Source organism: Sphaerodactylus townsendi, linkage group LG01 (assembly GCF_021028975.2).
Source record: "Sphaerodactylus townsendi isolate TG3544 linkage group LG01, MPM_Stown_v2.3, whole genome shotgun sequence".
Classification (NCBI taxonomy): domain Eukaryota; kingdom Metazoa; phylum Chordata; class Lepidosauria; order Squamata; family Sphaerodactylidae; genus Sphaerodactylus; species Sphaerodactylus townsendi.
In genome coordinates, this window is record NC_059425.1 from 44,438,888 (window position 1) to 44,460,572 (window position 21,685).

At 44.1% G+C, this 21,685-nt stretch overlaps 2 protein-coding genes across 5 annotated transcripts in view; one reads left to right on the forward strand and one right to left on the reverse strand.

The window, feature by feature from the left end:
- Positions 1 to 15,968, forward strand: part of GALM (galactose mutarotase) — a 51,043-nt gene extending 35,075 nt beyond the window's left edge. For all 3 annotated transcript variants that reach the window (XM_048481706.1, XM_048481697.1, XM_048481687.1), the window contains 5 exons: positions 3,602 to 3,808; positions 5,382 to 5,463; positions 7,380 to 7,521; positions 11,581 to 11,755; positions 13,074 to 15,968. In XM_048481706.1, the coding sequence (XP_048337663.1) occupies positions 3,602 to 3,808; positions 5,382 to 5,463; positions 7,380 to 7,521; positions 11,581 to 11,755; positions 13,074 to 13,184 (717 nt within the window). In that variant the 3' untranslated portion in view covers positions 13,185 to 15,968. The remainder of the gene's footprint in view (positions 1 to 3,601; positions 3,809 to 5,381; positions 5,464 to 7,379; positions 7,522 to 11,580; positions 11,756 to 13,073) is intronic.
- Positions 14,481 to 21,277, reverse strand: SRSF7 (serine and arginine rich splicing factor 7). Of its 2 annotated transcripts, XM_048481719.1 has the most exons (9): positions 21,148 to 21,277; positions 19,627 to 19,807; positions 19,338 to 19,514; positions 18,405 to 18,479; positions 18,225 to 18,326; positions 16,038 to 16,091; positions 15,676 to 15,711; positions 15,064 to 15,105; positions 14,481 to 14,778 (listed from the first exon to the last, which is right to left on the reverse strand). In XM_048481719.1, the coding sequence occupies exons 1-9, from the start codon at positions 21,173 to 21,175 to the stop codon at positions 14,724 to 14,726; spliced, it is 750 nt and encodes a 249-aa protein (XP_048337676.1). In that variant the 5' UTR covers positions 21,176 to 21,277; the 3' UTR covers positions 14,481 to 14,723. The 2 variants fall into 2 exon arrangements, with proteins under 2 accessions (XP_048337676.1, XP_048337684.1); XM_048481727.1 differs by lacking the exon at positions 15,064 to 15,105.
- Positions 21,278 to 21,685: the final 408 nt, after the last annotated feature.

Consider the following 21,685-nt stretch of genomic DNA (forward strand, 5'->3'; position numbering starts at 1 on the left):
TGCCGCGATGTTGGACCAGTTGCTTAACTTCCGAATCAAAGCGCATAGGGAAGCGTACAGCGAGTTAATAATCAGTCAAGCCTGGAGAGTGACCGTTGCATGGATCACAGTGGCCAGATCAGCCTGGGGAGAGGAAGAGAGCCAGCCGCCGGTGCCTGGCGAAGATGGAGAAAACAGTCCAGGGTTGTATGGGGCCCACCTGGAGGTCTCAATTGCCAGAAGGCGAATCAAGGGTGAGACCCCCAGACTGCGGGAAGGGGTCGGCATGGTGAAACCCCCTCCGACACCCGGCAGCTGGAAATCCCCAACCTCACTACCCTTGATGATTCTAGCCAGAGGATCTCCGTCTTCGGTGGATTCAGTTGCAGCCTGCTCTGCTGCAACCAACCAAGCTACCGCCTCCAAACAATGCTGGCCATGCAGAGCCGCAGGGGCGACAACATCTCCTCCCTCCATCATAGAGAATGAGCTGAGAATTGTCATCAGCATATTGATGGCAGATCAGCCCAAAACTCCGTACCAACTGAGCGAGTGGTCGCTATGTAGATGTTAAATAATAAGCCCCAGCCAGGAGATAGCAGCGCTCCCTGAGGTACTCGCACTGAAGCGTGGGCACTTCACGGAGGCTTCATCTCCGCTCCCGCACTTTCAGCTGACTCCGGTCCCGGAGAAGCTTGAGGCAAAATCCCACTGGAAGGACTGTGCTACGTACCCCGGAGGCGGCCAGAGGCGGTGGGTCAAAAGGTTAAAGCGTGATCGACCATATCAACGCTTCTTGGTAAGATCTAACAGAACCCAACAGCGCCCGATCCGCTTCGGTCAAGTTGCATACGGAGCGTATCCGTGATGGCGACAAGAGCAGTCTCCGTCCATGCCCAGCGCTGGAAGAGCCCGGACTGGAAGGGATCAGAGAGGGCGATGCGTCATCCAGGAAACCCTGGGCTGCTCCAACACCCACTCTCTCATAATTACCTTCCCCAGAAAGCGAAAGATTAGAGAGGGCAGGTAATTGGCCAGATCCCCCGGATCTAGCGATGAGTCTTTACAAGAGTGGGCGGACCACTGCCTCCTTCAACCCATCCCGGAAGACACCTTGCTCAAAGGGAGCCATTGATGATGTTCCAACAGATGAAGTCGTAGCTCCGCCCGGCAAGCTTTTACCTAAGCCAGGAGGGGCACGGATCCAGAAGGACCGATGAAGTAGGTCTAACAGCAGCAAAGGTCCTGTCAACAGCGGCTTGACGGAGAGCAGGGAAGAACTAGGAGGCCAAACTTGGGGACTGAAGGCAACAAAGGGAGCCTCCAGTTCACTAATTGGCGATAATGTCTGAGGGAAGGTCAGGGCTTAACGACTTGACTTTATCACGCAAAAAAGCTCATAAATGCCTACTTGGCAGCTAATAGCCAATCGATAGTTTGTGAGACCAGCGCCCGATAAGGAGGTCAAGGACCCAGGTATACTGGGAATAATTGTGTGCCAGGCGGGAGCTAGCAGGAGAGGCATAAAGAGGAGGGAGAAGAAAGCCCTCTTCGCCTCCTTGAACTTTGCCATCTCATGGAAGCCTTCATAAGCGTCCTACTTTTCCAGATGTTAGCGCTGCGCCGTCGCGAGGGCCACCATCGCTCTACTCTGGTAATTACAGCGCCTGTTTCATGTGGCGAAGCTCCTCAGGTATACGCAGGGAGCCACCACTAGAACACGGAAGCGAAAAGGAACGCCAGGGCTCTTTCAATCAGATGGCATCGGATAGCAGGGAGTTCCAGTTCTGCACCATGCTCTGCTGCAGAGTGTGCAGGCAGGGTGCAGGGGTCCCGCAGAGCATTCCAGGAAGCCCAGTGGATCCATGGAAGTCTCCGCGGGCGGACACTTCAATCCAGCCCTACAAGCGGAAAAAGCAGCGTGGCAGGGCCATCCAAGCATACCAAAGGCGTAATGGTCAGACCATGGCATTTCATCCGTAGAGGATATGACCGTATGGCCCCAGGCCAAAGACCAAGTCCAGCGTGTGGCTGGCCTCAGGTGAGTGGGACCAGGCTTACCTGGGAGAGGCCCAGTGGGCCATGGACCACCAGGTCTCGCGGCCACTGCTATGAGCCGGCGTCAGGCATGGACGACTAAGGAAGTCCCCCAAGAACAATAAAGTCTACAGAGACACAATGCTGAGTCTGCCACCACCTCCAGCAGCCCTTGCCCAGCAGGCACGTCCCACAGATGCGCTGAAGGCTGGGCCGGTACACCGGGGGGACCGCTTCGACATCTCAGGCCGGGAGGACCACTCTGAGGCCGACACATTCCATGCAGCCCGATCTCCGGGATGAGGGCCGCCCTGAAGGGAATGGAATCCGCGGATGAACATCGCCATGCACCTCCCCCCCGGCCCTGTGTTCGTGGCAGGTGGAGACACGCGAACTTGGATAGCGTGACTTCGCCTAAGGCGGCGGTTTCCCTCCCTCCAGCACCCAGGTTTGGGTGATTCAAGCCACATTGGAGACCATTTTAGCACAAGGCTTGGTGATAATCTCAGACGCACAGCGGTTTTAATATTAATGGACCTGGCATTGGAGTCGCCCTCATGTGAAGCAGAGTAGCCCTGAACCCATACCTTGTGGTGATCTCTTGGGATGGAGTCCGAGGGTCAGAAGGCTGACAAACACAACCATATCTTTGTTCATGCCTTCCTATCATCTTGCCGCCGCCTACCGCTTTCTCTACCCATTCCCCATCTGACCACCGGGATCCCCCTGCCCTAGTAGTAGGTGCCCCCATTGTTCAGCCGCTCTCCCCAAAACCTATAGCCTTTAGGGAAACCTTTAGGGAAACTGTGGGGGTGAGGAAGAAAGTAGACATTCAGGGATTGCTCTAGATATCATTCTGGTAGTAATGGAGAAAGCTTGCTTAGGGCTTGCTTCTGCTTCAGCCTATGTTACACAGAGTTTTAGATGAGGCTGAAAATGTTGATGTAGTCTCATAAGATCTTATTTAACTTGCGTGTGAACCACTGTTCTTTTCTAGGCCGTATTGGCTTGTATCTTCCAAACTATGAGTACAGTGAGGCTTGTGAATGTGGATCTTTTCCACTTCCTTTGCGTCACTGAGCAACCCCCCAAATTTCTGAAAAGTTCATGCTGGGAGTTGTGGGAACATCTTGGACAAAATGGAGTAAGGCACTGAGGAGTGCAGTCAAGTGGGATGGGGATTGGGAGACATCACCTCAGCTTGCTGTTTCATTTGCAGAGTTTCTCTGATCCCAGAGCCTCGACGGACACAAGAGGGTAGGGGAGACGATGTAGCCCAAATCTCCTTTACTCACTTCACTCCCCTGTGCCCCATGACACAGAAGTCCACTGGCTTCCAAAGTAGTTTTTTTGGAGGTTTCTGAAGGCTTCTGGTGGAATGAGGGAGGCAGGAAAGAGCGTGTTTGCAAATCACATGAGACAGCCCAGTGTTGCAGAGAAAAGCCTCCCTTCTCAGTAGCATTTAAAATCCCAGAGGGTTGATTGTCATACATGTTGGTTTTGGCATATACACATAGGTATGCCTGTCCATGGGGGAAATGAGGAGAACATTTTTAATAAGCTTGTTAACAAAAATATATTGCAGGTTGTCTGGGCCCCTGAAGTGCTGCCAGATGGTGTACGATTTTTTAGAGTAAGTCCAGATGGTGAGGAGGGATATCCTGGAGAGCTGAAAGTATGGGTGACATATACTCTCAACAATGAGGAGCTAACAATAAATTACAAAGCTGAAAGCAGTAAGACAACCCCAATCAGTCTGACAAACCATGCCTACTTCAATCTTGCTGGCCAGGTAAGGTCGTTCTTTTTAGCTTTTCTAACTTACAGCATGCTGTCAGAACAACTTGACTACTGAAATTTATGTTTCATTGCTGTATTTGCTTTATCTGCCAGCATACTTTTTTCTTCTCATTTATTCTTGGCTGTTGTAGCCTCTTTCATTGCTGCCATAGAAAACAATAGTAATCTTAATAAGTGATTTTGGCTGCATCTTATTATTTTAAAGGGTAGATAGGAGGTGTTCCCTAAGGTATGTAGAACCCAGGCCATTTAGGGGTCTGAAAAGGATAACCAGAAAGCAAACTAGCAACACAAATGAACTGAGGTTGGAGGAATCTGCTCTTAGCAACTCATTCTTATTAACATTTTGAACATTATATTCATTTTATCACATTTTTAATCTGCCTTGCCTCAGGGAGGTGGACAAAGCTCCGTCTTCTTTTAATGCTAGCCTCACAATAACCCTGTGAGGTAGGTTAAACTGTGAGAGAAAGTGAGTGGCCCCAAGGGTATCCAATGAAGCTTCATGCCTGTGGATTTGGACCAGGTAGCCACAGTCCTACTCCAAATTGTAACCACAGTGCTACATTGAACCTCATCTTGCTCTAATTGAAGATTCTGAATTGTCTTCAAGGTCAGCCCTACATTGAATGTGTTACAGTGATCCTATCAGGAGTTTACCAGACTGTGTGGAATAATAACAAGCTCCTTATAAAAAGAGGTGTTTTGAATAGAGATTGTGGTGTTCTGATTCCGAAGCAAGTGTGAAGTAATGGTTAGAGTGTCAAACTATGATCTGGGGGACCCAGGTTTGGATTGCTACTCTCCAGTTACCACTTACTGGGTGACTTTGAACATGTCACTCAACCCAACCTGCCTCACATGGTGATTGCAAACTGGTGGGCAGGCACTGAAAAGGCCCTGTCTTCTGCGGTCACTACCTGAGTTCTCAAAGCAGATGTAAATGAAAAAGTGTCTGAAATGCTGAACACAGTACTTGGATAGCTCTTAAAACCAGCATGTTGAATTTAGCTTGAAACTGATAGGCAGCCAATAGAGATTATTAAGCAGAATATACTGTTGATCTATTGCTGGTTTTTGTACTAATTTAGTTTTTTGAGCCACTTTCAAGCGCAGTAATCTAGATTATAGCTAACAGTGTTGAAATCCTGGATAAAAGGTCAGTGATGTACCCAAGATTAACATTTCTTAAGGAAGGGTTGCTCTAGCCGAATCCAGCTGAAATTAGTGACAAATGCTATACTACACTTGAGAAAACCTAAACAACCGTAGAAATAAGTCTAATGATAAATTGTGAACTTTCTCCTTCAGGACAAGTTTAAACTTGTTGATCTGGAGGCAAGGTTGTCTATTCAGGGGAGTGGTTTCACTTTCCAAACAATGATGAAGGGCCTTCGGACTTCTGGATATTGCTATCATACTGGCTAGCACAACATTTTAATATTCTTCTTTTTCTTTTCTCCTCTTCTTCTCCTTCCCCAGAGGTATCTACAACTCCCGCCTTATAACAGGAATGTAAAATTCTATTTTTAGTATTTGTATAGTTTTCTTTTATCATCTTTCAGGGGTCACCCAACATCTATGACCATGAATTTACCATAGAGGCAGACTTTTATCTACCTGTGGATGAAACTCAGATCCCTACAGGTTGGTGAATCTGAAAAGTAATGCTTTTAAAACCATGGATACATTCTCGGGCTTTACACGGAATAGAAATTTAGCCTCCATGGGGATTTTAAGTTCAACAACTTTAGTTAATTAAAACTGTAAAAAACAAAACACCGCTCCCTTCCATAAAATATAGGCTGTTTTTTTTGAAGTTGCATAAAGAAATTGTGTTTCATGTCTTTTATTGATATTCCTGTGCTTCAAATTCAGGTTTGGAAAAATATTTGAGATTCTTAGATGAAAATGAAGTTTTTAGGAAATTGCATCATATTTTAGGTATCTGAAATTTAGTTCCAGAGTACTTATGACAAATGTATCCTTTATTGCCTCTCAGTTTGCTCCTGTGCCTGTTGTATACAAGACAATTCAGTTATCAAGGTAGGAGGATCTCGGTTTGGAATGTGTCCTAAATCCTAATCAATTTATGCTGAATATTTGAAAATGAAATATAGTAGAAAACTTGTAACATATGAACCTGCGTTATATTGAGTGAGGACACTGGTACTTTTAAGTGATGTCTTCTCTGAATTGCTGCAGCTCTCCAGAGGATGAACGTAGGTATAGATTTTTAATGAGGGGGATTCCGGGGGCGGAGCCACATGGGGGCGGGGCGGGGCCACGTCTCCCTAAGCCCTGCCCCAGCCTCAGTACTTATAAAAGCAGCTATCCGAGGTCAGGGATGGCAGATTCCCCTGCGCCCCCCCCCCCACTGGCTGGACTCCCAGCTGGCAGTCCCTTCTGCCTTCTCCTCCAGACAGAGGTGTAGCTAGGGAAAATGGAGCCTGGTGCAAAATCTGAGTTTTGCGGGCCCACCCACCCCATGGGTGGCCACTGTGATGCTTGAATCCACCCCCAAACAGTGTTTAAACCAGGGAGCCCAGATTCTCCTTTTAAATCCACCTTAAAGGGAGAATCTGGGGTCCCCAGTTAAAACAAAAGTTAAAGTGATGCTGTTTTGGGGTGGATTATCCCCCACCATTAAACAGCATCACTTTCAATGTTTAAACTGGGGGCCTCAGATTCTCCCTTTAAAACCATGCCGAAGGGGGTGGATTTAAAAGGAGAATCTGGGGAAATTTGGGCGGGGCTTCCTGTCAGGGGTGCAATTGTTAAGCTAAGAGCACCAAACTTTCAGGGCCTCTTTAGGAGACCCTCCTGATGATACCACCCAGGTTTGGTGAAGTTTGGTTCATGGGGGACAAAGTTATGGATCCTCAAATGTGTAGCCCCATCTCCTATTAGCTCCCATTGGAAACAATGGGGGATGGGGCACCCCCTTTGGAAGTCCATAACTTTGGACCCCCTGAACCAAACCTCACCAAACCTGGGTGGTATCATCAGGAGAGTCTCCCAACAAATCCCTGAAATTTCGGTGCTGCTAGCTTAAAAACTGCACCCCCTGCAGGCCAAAGATTGAAAAACCCACAAACGGGGGCGGAGCTTCAGACATGTAATGCAGGGGTTTTGAAACCGAGAACCCCCCCACCCTTACCTACGTCCTTGCTCCAGTCATGGCAAAAGGTCTTTCTAATATGAATGAGATCTTAACTAGAGATACCTGGGATTCAGACAGAGCATCTGCAGGCAAAGCCTGGGCTCTATGAGTCATTGGTCCTCAATAGTAAGCTGTTTCTCCTCCTTCCTCCCCAGTAAGTAGAGTTTGTCCCAGAATCATATTCTGATGACAACTATGCAGCTCTGTTTAGACACCATTCGTGGCTTGGGAATCTCACTTCAAATTGGCAAGTGCTCGCTCCGTTGCTGTGGTAGTCTCAGTTGTGCAAGTAGTTCTTTCCAGATGTCCATTTCAGCACAACCCAGTTCACTTTTCAAAGCGCTGTATTAAAAACCTGCTATATTGTGATGATTAACCTTTTTGGTTGTCTCTCCATCAGGAGAAGTCGCTTCAGTGCAAGACACAGCCTTTGATCTCAGAGATCCTGTGGTGCTTGGAAATCACTTGGAGAAGTTTCAGCTCAGTGGGTTTGACCACAACTTTTGTCTGAAGCAAGCTAAAGAGCCGCAGTTCTGTGCAAGGTAGATATTTTTATTCTATTTTTTAAATTAGATTTGTATGCCACCCTTACGGGGGAAGATGTTTGGTTCGTTTCATTCATTATCCATTTATGGTAACTGTGAGCCACTATAGCAGAATACTAACCAGGTCCTTTTGTGTCATGCCATTTCTCCTATTTTGCCCCATTATGTTTAGTAAGACATTATGTTTAGTAAGAGTTATTGTGCAATATGACATGATAGTGTTGCAGATTTCCCTGCTCCCATAATATTTCATTGACAGCCAGTGCAAACTGAGAAACCAGTGGAATGGCAGTGGCATCGCTAATTTTGCCTTAGTAAATGTTATAGGGGAAAGGAGACTTGAGGTGGGGTTCCATCAAGCCTCCATTTTGTTGGCCTGTCTCCATTTTTTAAAATGTTTCAATTAATTATATCCATATATATACACAGAATAGAAAAACATAACAGAAAAATAACTACCGTATATACTCGCATATAAGTCACATTTTTCAGCACATATACTCAAGTGAGGTGTATTTTTAAAAAATATTTTAGGGTTTTTACTTTGTCGGCCGCCAGGGGGCACAGTTTTTAGGCTAGTGGCACCAAAATTTCAGGGTACCATCAGGTGACACTCCTGATAATACCAGCCAGGTTTGGTGAAGTTTGGTTCAGAGGGTCCAAAGTTATGGACCCCTAAAGGGGGTGCCCCATCCCCCATTGTTTCCAAATGGGAGCTAATAGTAGGTGGGGCTACATTTTGAGGGTCCATAACTTTGGACCCCTTGAACCAAACCTCACTAAACCTGGATAATCTCTTGCTGATACCAGCCAGGTTTGGTGATGTTCAAAAGCAGTGATAACCTACTTCACATTGAAATGTTTTAGACTTTTTAGACTGTTTTCAGTCAGTGTGTCTCTTGACTCAATACTCCTTTGTGATGGTTACACTCTTCCCAAACAATAAGACTCAAGTTGCCTCAGCATTTTATTTACAGAACTGTTCTACTTAAGCAATGTTGTGGTAGACACTCCACATTAGATGAGGTAGCCAAGACCATCTATTGCACATTTCCTCCATTCCCCAAGACTTTCAGTGCAGTCCTATGCTGAATTACTCCAGTTGGTTTTGATGGACCTAGACTGGAGTAACTTTGCATAGGATTGCTTTTCTCTTGTCCGGTCCTATGACAATTTTTCATTTAATTTTTCCCAAATGAAATGGGAAATTCCCTTCATCTCACTTTCACCCAATCAGAATTCTTTTAGGGGACCATGGCTCAGTGGCAGAATATCTGTCTTGCATTTAGAGCATAGGTGTCAAACTCGTGGTCCTCCAGATGTTGTGGACTACAGTTCCCATCTGTAGTCCACAACATCTGGAGGACCGCGAGTTTGACACCTGTGATTTAGAATGTCCCAGGGTCAATCTCTGGCATCTCCAATGGAAAGGATCAGATAGTAGATGATGTGAAAGATCTCTGTCTGAGAGCCTGGGAAGCTGCTTCCAGTCCAACTAAACAATGCTGACCTTGGTGATTCAGTGTAAAGCTATTTCATGTGTTCATGTGTAGTCGTCTCCCTTTTCCAAAGGTGTGTGTGTGTGTGGTGTGTGTGTGACAAATCCTATTTTCTTCCTGTGTACTATTGCTGAAGTGTCTCATTTCTAGCAGGTGTTCCCTGACTCCTTTCTTTTTCTTCATCACTTTTCTGGATCTTTTCTTGGACTTGTTTGCCTTCTGTTAACCCCACCAAACAGCCTTCAGGTTGTCTCCAAACATCCCTGAGCAGATGTAAGGTCCTTTTGGATTATCAGTTGGCATGATGCTTGGGAATCTGTCTCAGAAAACTCCCTCCAGAGAATCCTGCCAGGATAGATAATGCAAACCTGCTTTTATTTCCTCTGTGTCTCCATCTCTTCATTTCTTGAATTTACATCTTGCATAATGGGTGTGAGTGTTTAGTGTTAGCATTAATTGTGGACATTCTAAAATTTGGTTCTATTTGATATGGTTGATATCTTTTTAACTGCTCAACTGTATTTTATATTCAACAATAAATTGTTTTCACTGTAATGTAACCTCAGTTCTCCATTCAAGGCCAGCCCAGGAGCTTCACATCCCTTTAGAATTTATATACACTATCTCCTGTTTGTTAGATGAGAGAACTTAACTGCAGCTGCATTTATAGTAGAAGCAAGAGAAAGCAGAAGAAAGGTCTATTCCTTATGCTTAGCTTGAATTTAAGTGCATTTGAACCAGATTGGAAAAGAGACATCTAGTATTTACAGTAACTAGTACATACAGATTCCTCCAATTACATATGGTAAGAGGGAAACACATGGCGGTCACAGTAAATGGTTCCAGACAACGAGCAAGGAACAGTTGATTCTGCATCTAAACTGTACCCAGGTTCTGAAGAGTTATACCTTGTGACAATCTTGTATATTATTCCCCTTTGGGGATCGGGCAGTATAGAAATTGAATAAATAATAATAATAATAATAATAATAATAATAATAATAATAATAATAATAATAATAATAATAATAATAATAATATTCTAGAAAGTCCCCAATCTTCTGCAGCAGCTTTTGTGGAAGGACATGTGAGAAGGCAGGAACAACCATAAAAAGACTGTTGTGCACGTAACTGTTTTGGGGATCTTTTCTCTTGAAACTGAATGGCATGCAAACTGGCGATATGCCTTGGCCCTGATTTATGTGGGGTTGTGAATTGTGACACAGGGAAGGGTACAGAAAGGAGGACTGGGAGCTCAAGACAGCAGCAGGGAGTCTTGGATAGGATACCTTGCCCAATGGGGGCTTTTGGCCACCCTCACCAGGGCAGCAGCAGGAAGGGGCAGGGGAGTGCACAGACATGTGGCATGGGATCCATCACAGTAGAACACAACAGAACATCCCCTCTCTTTTCAAAGGTCTCCCAAGGCTGTGCCCTAATTCTGGTGGCAGCTGTCCCACCCATCCTCCCCTTATGCAATGGTTATGAACTTCCGGATATTGCTATAATACTAGCAGTGACACTTTAATTACATGTTTGTCACAGCAAGATTGGTGGTTTGGGCTTGAGAACGAATCCCATTGTGGGAGGCCATGCTTGCATCCCACCTCTCCCTGATCTTGGGGATGGGGGCCAATCAGCGGCATGCCCAGCTTGGGGGCTGTCAGATGGCTCTCACCTCCAGTTGGTAGATGAACTGTGTAGATGCCCAGAGCCAGGTGGATCCCAGGTTTGCCACTCAATATTTTCTCCCTGGCAGGTGGGCTGAGGGAACAGGGTCCTATTGCATGACAGGTAGGTCGCCCAATACATGGATGCATCCTCATGCTGTACCAGGGTCCCTGTAGTTGTAGCCAATAAAAGCTGGGGCCTAATTTTTCCAGACACAGGCTGTGTCTGGTTCATCCTTCTTAACAGCTGCCCCCCCCCCCCTTTTCTGGCCCCTGGAACCGAAATAAGCAAATTCCACTTGACAGAATTTTGACTAAAGACTTTACATTTCCTTTTTGTGGAATTCAGAATTCTTTCATAGGAACTACAGTGGTAAAATGAGCAATACAGTTGTGTATTTAATCCATATTTCTAGAATTGCTCATCTTGAGTTTCAAAAACAATGGAGTTTGAAGTGTGTTCAAATGTTTACAAATCACTGGAGAATTCCTCTTGTAGAAGTCTGTTAAGATACGTCTGATTAATCTTATATATTCTGTATGTACAGCTGAAACACTGTTAAATAAACATGTACTTGCCCGTTGAGCATGAATATTATGGAACTGGCTTGGACAGGGATACTTATACCAACCTGAGGCCACTGGTTGTGTCAAATAGCTTGTGATCTCTTGGACTCTCCTCCCTGTATGAAGCACTATGGTGTTAGCTGACTTTCAACAAGCGCATCATAATATATGACCAAACTCCTCTAAAATTGGATGGGGCAATCTAAGTTGCCCCATGTTTTTCAAGATCCATGTTTTCATATTGCAACTTGGGAATCTTTTTTTCTTGAAATCTGTATCATCTTGACAATGTATTTAATAGCGTTTCTTTCTTTCTACAGGGTTTACCATCCTCCTAGTGGTAGGACAATAGAGGTATACACAACTCAGCCTGGGATTCAATTTTATACTGGAAATTTCTTAGATGGTTCTCTGAAGGGTAAAGGAGACTGCGTGTATCCCAAACATTCTGGTTTCTGCCTTGAAACACAGAACTGGCCAGATGCAGTGAATAGGGTATGTTTCTTGAGGTTATATAACAGAGTATCCCATACAAATATATGATCGCATTTAGAAGCTGCACAAAATTGTCCTGTGGCTTAGCTTTTAGTAGCCTCAAGAATGACAGTGGGACTATACAATTAGTTCATTTCCCCTGGTATATATTCCTTGAGCAGATTTGAAGGTGGTGAGCAAACAGGACCTGAAAATGAGTTGCTCCATATATGCAGTGAAATAATATAGTGCAGGTCCTTTCACTTCAGACATGGTGTATATGGGGATTGCTTATTTAGCTACACTAGTACCATTATAAAAACATACCACTTTCTCCTGGATATGGTTATTACAGATGCTGAAGCCTTGTCCTGGAATGGTTGGGGCCCGATTACACAAAGATTTATATTTGTATACTACTCCTCCCCTTTCCAGCTCATTTTCCCTCACTGCAAGCAGGAGGTATACAGGGATTCACATCTTAGATGACGTCAGCCCTAGGAGAACAGTATGGCTTACCTGCATGTTTAAACTGGTCCTTGGTCTCAAGGATTCAAGCACTCAAAATGGCTAGTCAAATGCCCTTCAGCCTCCCCTTTCTACAGCTGTTCCTTCATGAGTCCTCTGGAGGGGTCAGAGCTGCAGTACTGCAGAGGAATACGGGAAAATAACACTATCTGTCCATAGGGTGGTAGGCTTCTGCCAAGGAGTAACCTAAGAAAGGTCACTAGCTTCCTAACTCAGGCATGGATCTGGTACTTTCCATCTATTGGCATAGTGCTACCCTGTGAGCACCTCGTACCAGGAGAATGTGCTCTGCAGCCACAGATGTGGGAATGGGGAAGCTGTGTGGCATCTCTGCACCATGATCTGTTCAGCCAGAATATGTCCACACTGAAAGTGGTGTGGCACCACCACAGGGGGAATGGCCATCTCTCAAGAAGGCAGGAGACAATGAGGGATGCACTGGTGAGGAATGGAGCCTCAGTAGGAGCTGCAGGGTTGGCACACAAGGCGGCTGCAGCTCTCAGGAGGAAGCCTCAACACAGGTCAATGATAAGGCTTGTCAAATAACAGGTAGTCAGCTAGTGGAAGCCCTATACTCCCACTGCTGCCTGTCACTCAAAGAAATTACAGTTCTGTGAATACATGCCTAGTAGAGCAAGTGCCCTCAATAGCTTTTATAGAGCTGTTTCACTCAGCACTGTTTTAAGGCACATAACCAGTGTTAAAAGGAGGTATTAATTATATTATCACATAATCTATTTAAAATATGAGCTCCAGAAATGTAAAATTTTCTTCACTGCTTTTTTGAAACTGAAAATAGTTTTTTTTCTAGCCTAATTTTCCAAATGCTCTACTGCATCCAGAAGAGGAGTACAGACACACGACTTGCTTCAAATTCTTTGTATCAGGAATGCCTCTGCAGCAGTGTTCCAGAGATGTGTAAATGTAGCAATTATGATAACATAATCAAATATGTATCAGTATTAGAACCTGTCAACATAATGGAGAGCTAGACCCCATGTGATGTTTGCATTGCAAAGACTAGAAGAAAACATTACACTGATGAAAATATTGTTCATAATTTAAAGGGAATATTATGTCTGTCAGTATCAAGTTTTATTAAGGAAAGTTGTTCTAGACAACTATACTTTGACAAAATCTTCATTATTACAATCTTTTCCCTGTAATTTAGGAAACAAGATTGTGACTAGAAGGGACTGCCAATTAAAGCATTTGTTCTTGACACTGAAACAGAATGTTTATTTACTCTGTGTCAATAGTCAATGAGTCTCAAATATATCCATAAGCCAAGACAGATTAAAAGTTTGACATTAGTAAGAGTTATCAACCCATTTTAACAGATCAACATATACTTTCACAGGGGGCTTTTGAGGATAAAATAGGGAAGACTGCTGTATGCTATTCTTGGTCCCCATTGGAGATAAATGAGGTGGCCATACAAGGCATAAGCTGATGTCTTAGCTTTAGTCTGTGTCTTAACTTAGATTTAATGTTATATTAACTGCCAATATTCAACAGCTTATAAAGCTCAGTCCTAGACAAGATGTGTTTAATAAAGGAAAATACTTGAAGACAACTTTTGTTATTGCATACAGACTATGTTGTAATGGCAAGACAGAAAACATAGCAAAGGTTACCCCTTGTACAGGGCACAGTAGGAATGAGATATACCATGTTCTAGTTTTAAAAGTATCTCTTTAAACTACTCTGCAGAAGGAAGTTATTTTAATTCTTTGTTCAATCATACCCTAATCACTACCCAATACCTCTGGGGGGCGGGGGGGTGAGTGAGCTGTGTAGATTCCACTAATCTCATTCTGTGGCTGAAGCTTGAACACACTCTTCATTACAGGCAGATGCATTTAGCATCATTACAGATCTTAAGGATTCTGATAATCAAAATTATGTCTGCAGTGACATAACATGAGAACATCCCAGCAAGCCATTTAATTATAGAAGTTCAACCAAACTCAAGACATTTTAAGCTGTTATAGAACAAGATAGACAAGCAGCTTCCTTAACACAGCTGTGCACATTTTATCGCCCCAGAAACTCTGGAGCACTATATTAAAAATATATCACAGAAGCTTGATGCAGGCCAGTGGCAGCCACAGTTACTTTAAGCTGACATCCTTGCACAGTATTTGCATACAATACTAAGATTTTAACTTGCTTTACATTTTTTGAAATATTAAACAGAAATAGCATTACAGCAAAGTTAGAAATACACATTTTTATTTCAGGTGCCAATAAAAAGACTTTTGAGATCACAGGATGTTATTACATAACAAGAAATTGTGCACTAGTCTACAGCAGCAGCTTTTACTACAAGATCAAGATCCTTGCTGCGTTAGTCCTAGAAAGGTTTTTGATCAACTAACCCTTACTTTTTGTCAATAACACCAAAGAAATCCCTTAAAATAACGTAAACAAAACTCTTCCTAACAATTTCTTCGTAATTCTAATCCATTCTTTCTGCACTCACACTCCTTCGAGGACTTCCTGATGGTGAACGACTAGAAATGAAAGAAGAAATTAATTGCAGCTTATCCCAACATTAATTAGGAAAACACATAAAATTAGTGAATTAGCATTATTAGGATCATGCTATTTACTGCTTAACTAGAGCACCATTAGTAACTAAGTTTAGCATTTAATGTTTAAATGCTGCTTTAAAAAAGGCAGTTAGGTGAAGTACATGTTAAAAGCTTTTAATGTTAATACTAAAGCAAACTTAAAAAGTTTGCATGCACCCCCTCTCCCAAAAGATTAACCAAACTTCTCTAAATTAGCATACTTACCCTGAGTTAATGGAGAATGGATATAAATGGCTCATATCAAAACTGAAAAAGCAAGACTGAAGATTAAATCATGTAAAAGAGATGTTTTAATACATTTAACTTAACAAACTAAATTCAAATTTATTCCACACTATAATGTACCAAGTGGCTGCTGCTCAATGTCTTTAAAAATATTTCTGCCATGAGACAGAATTTTTCCCAAAATGTAATGAAGGCTTCAGTCGTAACTATAAGTCTTCTCAGTTTAACGTTGAGCCATTTACATTTATTATCCATTAATATACCCAGGCAATGGTTTCACTTTGTATACTACCCCCCACCACCCTGCTCAAGTTCCATAAACGGGTTAAGTTTGGGGCTTACTTCCAACCCACTGTAACTATTCACAATGCTGTGTGGTCACACTTTCTCAGTTCTTTAGACAACAGACAGCAGTTAACAGATCCCTCCCAACTTGCCAAGTTCCTGTGCATTAACCCATCCCAGACAGATATTCTACAAGGATAGGAATGGAGAGAATTAAACGCTCCAGCAAATATGCTAAAATCTACACATTTCATTTATCTGGGTATGTTGCAATAAATTGTGGCCTGCAGCAGAGATTCAACTTACCTTCTCTTTAGAGATGGAGATCTTGATTTGGAGCGGCTGTAAAACAGTATCAATTAAATTACACTAGCACAAATGCTACCCACCAATTATTATTAACCATACTTGAACAATTCCAGAATGACATTTTATACTAAACAATGGAGTTCAAATTTAATGCTGATATTGTAGAGTATACTTTGTTAATGTATCGCATATTGCAAATTTTATTGTTTTGGCATTGTTGTAAGCTTTCTCAGCCCACTGCACGTGGGTAGAGCAAGGGATAAATCAAATAATAAAATAAACAGCCCTAACAAGACAGCATTACTGCATTGAATTAAGCTAGCTAATTACTTTAATACAAAAAACACTTAAAAGTTTACCTGCTTCTGGGTCTTGAAATAGACCGGGATCTTGATCTTGATCTGGACCGAGACCTAGATTAAGAAAAAGAAAGCAATTCTATACTGCTTTGAAAACAGTGTTTACACCAGGGGTAGGGAACCTGCGGCTCTCCAGATGTTCAGGAACTACAATTCCCACCAGCCTCTGTCAGCATGGCCAATTGGCCATGCTGGTAGGGGCTGATGGGAATTGTAGTTCCTGAACATCTGGAGAGCCGCAGGTTCCCTACCCCTGGTTTACACAGTTCAGATATACTTCAATTTGTTCCAAGATTGCTGCTGCCTATATTTATTATTTATTTATCCCTATACTTATTTCCTGCCCATCACTGAAGTTCCTGGATGGGGTACAATCATAAATCCATCTTAAAACCATAATAAAAAATGCAGGGACGTAGGTAAGGGGGGGTTTCCTTGGGTTCAACCCCCCCATTGCATGTCCGAAGCCCCCCCCCCCCCCCCCCGTTTGTGGGTTTTTGCATTTTAAAATGTTTTTTGTTTTTGGCCTGCAGGGGGCACGGTTTTTAGGCTAACACAGGGGTAGGGAACCTGCGGCTCTCCAGATGTTCAGGAACTACAATTCCCATCAGCCTCTGTCAGCATGGCCAATTGGCCATGCTGGTAGGGGCTGATGGGAATTGTAGTTCCTGAACATCTGGAGAGCCGCAGGTTCCCTACCCCTGGGCTAACAGCTCCAAAATTTCAAGCTATCATCAGGTGACACTCCTGATGATACCAGCCAAGTTCGGTGAAGTTTCGTTCCGGGGGTCCAAAGTTATGGACCCCCAAAAGGGGTGCCCCCATCCCCCATTGTTTCCAATGGGAGCTAATAGTAGATGGGGCTACCCTTTTGAGGGTCCACATCTTTGGACCTCCTAAATCAAACTTCACTAAACCTAGGTCAGTGGTGGAGAACCTTTGGCACTCCAGATGTTATGGACTACAATTCCAGATGTTATGGACTACAATTGGCCATGCGGGCAGGGGCTGATGGGAATTGTAGTCCATAACATCTGGAGTGCCAAAGGTTCACCGAACTTCACCACGGACCTAGGTGGTATCATCAGGATAGTCTGCTGCTGATACCACCCAGGTTTGGTGAGGGTTGGTTCTAGAGGTCCAAAGTTACGGACTCCCAAAGGGTGTGCCTCCATACCCCATTGTTTCCAATGGGAACTAGTAGGAGATGGGGCTACACCTTTGAGAGTCCATAACTTTGAACCCACTGAAACAAACTTCACCAAACCTGGATGGTATCATCAGGAGAGTCTCCTAAAGATGCCCTGAAAGTTTGGTGCTGCTAGCTTAACAATTGTACCCCTGACAGCAGGCACCCCCCAAATTTCCCCAGATTCTCTTTTTAAATCCACCCCCTTCAGCATGGATTTAAAGTGAGAATCTGAGGTCCCCAGTTCAAACATTGAAAGTGATGCTGTTTCAGGGTGGGGGAGAATCCACCCCAAAACACCATCACCAATGTTATTTTTACTGGGGACCCCAGATTCTCCCTTTAAGGTGGATTTAAAAGGAGAATCTTGGCTCTCTAATTTAAACACTGCTGAGAAAGTGGGCTGTTTGGGCGTGGATTCCAGCATCACAGCAGCCACCCATAGTTGGGGGGGGGGGGGCGCAAACCTCAGATTTTGCACTGGGCTCCATTTTCCCTAGCTACCCCTCTGCCTGGAGGGGAGAGAGAAGGGACTGCCGGCTGCCAGCTGGGGAGCCCAGCCGAGGGGGGGGGGGCGGGCAGGAGTCTGCCATCCCTTGCCTCGGAGAGCTGCTTTTTATAAGCACTGAGGCCATGGACGTGGCTTGGGGAGGCGTGGCCACACCCCCAGGAGTGGGTGGGGGCGTGGCCTCGCCCCCAAACCCCCTTAAAAAATCTATACCTACGTCACTGAAAAAATGCTTTGAAAACCACCCCCATCCTAACTTGCCAGTTCTTGAAATGAGACTGTAGACATACAATCACAATCTACAAAGTTTGGAATTCCATCCAGTCTACAGAAATCTTCAGAATAAACTCTGATTTGCAGTCACTGGTGTCTAACATTTAACTGGGCCAACAAGTCAAACACTGTACAATATCTGAAACAATTATTATATATGAAGCAGCGCAGCGCAATTAATATGGACAATAAGGTTTAACTGTATTATAATAATTACCTTGATCTCTTCAAAGAACCTGATCGGGATCTGCGTGGCGAGACAGACCTGGATCTACGAGGCGAGAGTGATCTAGATCTGCGAGCTGAAACAGACCTGGATCTAAAGAAGAATTGATTAATGTTATACCGGGTTTTTCTTCTCAGAATAAAGAACTCTAACTCCAACTTAAATGCTCACCTTCTGCCACGACTTCGGCTGCGTGAGCGAGAATATCTCCTTCCTCTGGACCTTGAATGAGATCGAGACCGTGACCTAGTTTTAGGTTTGAGAAGACAAGTATTAGACTTCAAACTTAACAGTTAACAAGTGAGCCTTTTCTGAAGCCATAATATCAGATAACTAAAATTAGTTTCTGTCATTTGGAAAAATTCAGGGCCTATATTCTCGAGTATTTTTTACTACCTAAAAAAGATGTTAAATTGAATTACATTTTAGAATTACATCATAATATAAAACACTGTAATGTGTATTTAAAATAAACCTTGCAAGTTTGCAGGTCGACCCTCTTTGGCCCAAGGTCTAGCAGATCTAGACGATCTAGAAGTATCTATAGCCGATCGCTGCATCTAGGTGTTCTCTTCAATCTAACGACGATCAAACTGACAGCCAAATGAGCCAGATGAGGCTTGATTGACGCAAGAAGATTTTTCTAGGTGGGAATGTGGTCAATCTGGTGTTCCTCTTTTTAAACCGGAGGGGGGCCCCAATTGAAAGCCAAATTTACTGTTACGGCGGTCACCGTCTCAAATTTTCTGCCCTTTACAGAATAAGGTGAAGCTAGGTGTAGATGGCTCGAGGGGATCTGGCCTCTTATGCTGATCACCTCAAGGTCTAGGAGGATCTTAATGGTCGGATTTGCAAGGCGCCTCAGCATGAAATCTTAAGGCTCGTGACATTCTGAATCAAGGCGACTGACTCAAACGAAGAAACCTGAAAGGTTTTGACCAGGTTGATTATTAATATAGTAACATTTTAAAACAAAATATAAACAATTGTAATACACCCATATAATTAAAACATTTATTTTTAAAAACAATGTATGATTTCCTTATTGGCTAACAAAAACTACAATTAACTTTTGAAGAACACCACTTGTGTCCACAAATATACCTGCTTCTTCTCCGACGACTGTAGCGATGACAGTCATAAGCATAATGACCTTTCTCACCACATTCATAACATCTATCATTAGGATCAAATGGTCGCCGTGCTGGGGGTCTGTCATAGCGAGACCGACGAGGCATACCAGTTGATAGCTCCACTCTCACCCTGGATCCACAAATAACCCTATAGTTGGACAATGGAAAGAAGCCAAAGTAGACAATCATCCAACTATATGTTAAAAAGTACAGAATTCAACTGATTCTTCCCATAAGAACTAAGGAGAACTTGTACATACTTCCCATCTAGTCCACGAACTGCATCTTCAGCATCTCTTGGGTCCTCAAATTCAACAAACGCAAATCCTGGAGGATTTCGTGCAATCCATACTGTGCGTAATGGTCCATAGTAACTGAAAGCTCTCTCAAGCTCTCCTTTACCAGCACCAGTACCTAGATTGCCAACATACACTTTGGTTTCTGCAAAAGAGAAAAAAATTAATAACAGCTCTAATACCAAAGCTTCTTGACTTATTTCTGTATGATTGCATGTAAGAGAAAACAATTTCATCGCTATCTTTGATTTCACACATACAAAATAAATGCCAGAAATTCAAAATGATGGCAAAATTTATTCATGCTAGGAAATATGATCCTCAAATTCTACATGTTTTGAAGTGAATCTCTGCATCGGAAATGGTTCAGAAATTTATTTCCTGATGCATTAATATGAAATCATATTAACCATCTGGGCCACAGCACTAAAGAAAAATACCCAAATCCCTTAGTCTAAACTGCACACAATGCCACTGCCAGCACCAATGATTCCCCCTCCCTTCAAACTGCCCTGGTATAACTGTGATGTGAGGCTACACAGTTGCCCATAAAAGCAAAGAAAGCACTTCAGTCTCCAGCTGAAGGAAAATGTACGCAGTGCCAACATGTAGTAGTTAAAGAATGCTGGACTAATGTGTGGGAAACCAGGATTCGAATCTCGATGTCCCATGAAAGATCGCTGGGTGACTGCAGGCGTGTCTCACTGTTGTAGTCTAACCTACCTCACAGGGTTGTTGTGAAAAGAAGCATGAAAGCTGCTGCAAGCGCCCGCAGGGGGAGAAAGACGGGCTTCAAAAAAGTTAGTTAAATAAATACGAAGAATCGGTAGTCTGAGGCCAAGAAACTCTCATTAGGAAGGCGCCAGAATCAAGCAGCCTGCCATTAAGAAAACGCGCCAAACTCTGATTGGGCCACCGCCCCGACACGCTACCCTCTTCCCTCCGGGAAGCGGCCGGATTTGGAGCGGCGAGCCACTCGTCAAGTCACCCATGCAGCATCTCGCGCATGCGCCATCCACTCCCCCACCTCCTCACAACACCCCAGGAAACCTCGCCGCGTGCGCACCCACTCGAGGCTCCAAACGCCGCCACCCCGCGCGCGCGGAGCAAGCCTGGGCGCCGCCATCTTTGGCGCCGCCTCCATTTTGCCCGCGCAGTGGGAGTGGGCCCAAATACAAGCCGAAGGGAAAACAGCCTCGGCCACTTATACAGCCTCGCACGCTGCGGGCGGGTTTAGCCCCCTCGACCCGCTAAGGAACATCGCTCAGAATCTCCAAACATTCGCCTCACCGTAAGAGACTCCTTTGCAAGGCGACCAGCGACTACACATGTGCAAAATGGCGGCGCCACTATCAGCCAACCCTTCTGAACCGGCCACTGACAAACACACCCGAGTGATTGCGAAAAAATAGGCCAGTCGCACTGCATTGTGCAACGGCGGCAGCGCCACTTTCCCCGCGTTTAACTACTCCCCGTGCCACTCACCTCCGCCATAACGGCCATACCGCGACATCTTCTCGCAGCACAGAAAAAAAGCTCAACTGTCTCTTCTCGCGCATGCGGGATGCGTTCTTTATATAGACTGCGCCGTTGTGACGCATGCGCATGATATCCCACTGGTAGCTGAGGGCCATCTAGGCGGGAAGTGTTGCGCTTTTGTTTCCATAGAAACGGTAGTCTGAACATTGGGTGGGGAGGGGTCGCCCCGCTCCACTTTAAATACGCTTTCTAGCGAAGGAGAGTCTTTAGAAGCAGGTTGTGTACTAAATGCAACCAAATTTTTTAAGCAATAAGAATAAATAAGGTAACAAATAACAAAGCTTGGATACATATAAGAATATCATACATTCCTATTCAAAGTTCCTTATTTCCATCTGCGAACGTCTGAAAGATACCAGAAGACACTTTGCAACTTTAGTCTTCTTACAGCTAACACTACATATCTTTATTTTCCATATCTGGGATTTATTCTGTGAGATACAACTGACACTGTGTAAACCAATAAAAGAAGGATTACTGAGAT

Coding starts and splice junctions, on each gene's coding strand:
- SRSF7 (XM_048481719.1), bottom strand. CDS start 21,175: ATGTCGCGGTATGGCCGTTATGGCGGAG. Junction 18,480..19,337: donor AGTCGTCGGAGAAGAAGCAG/GTATATTTGTGG, acceptor ACCTAAAACTAG/GTCACGGTCTCGATCTCATT. Junction 18,327..18,404: donor AGCCGAAGTCGTGGCAGAAG/GTGAGCATTTAA, acceptor ATTCTTCTTTAG/ATCCAGGTCTGTTTCAGCTC.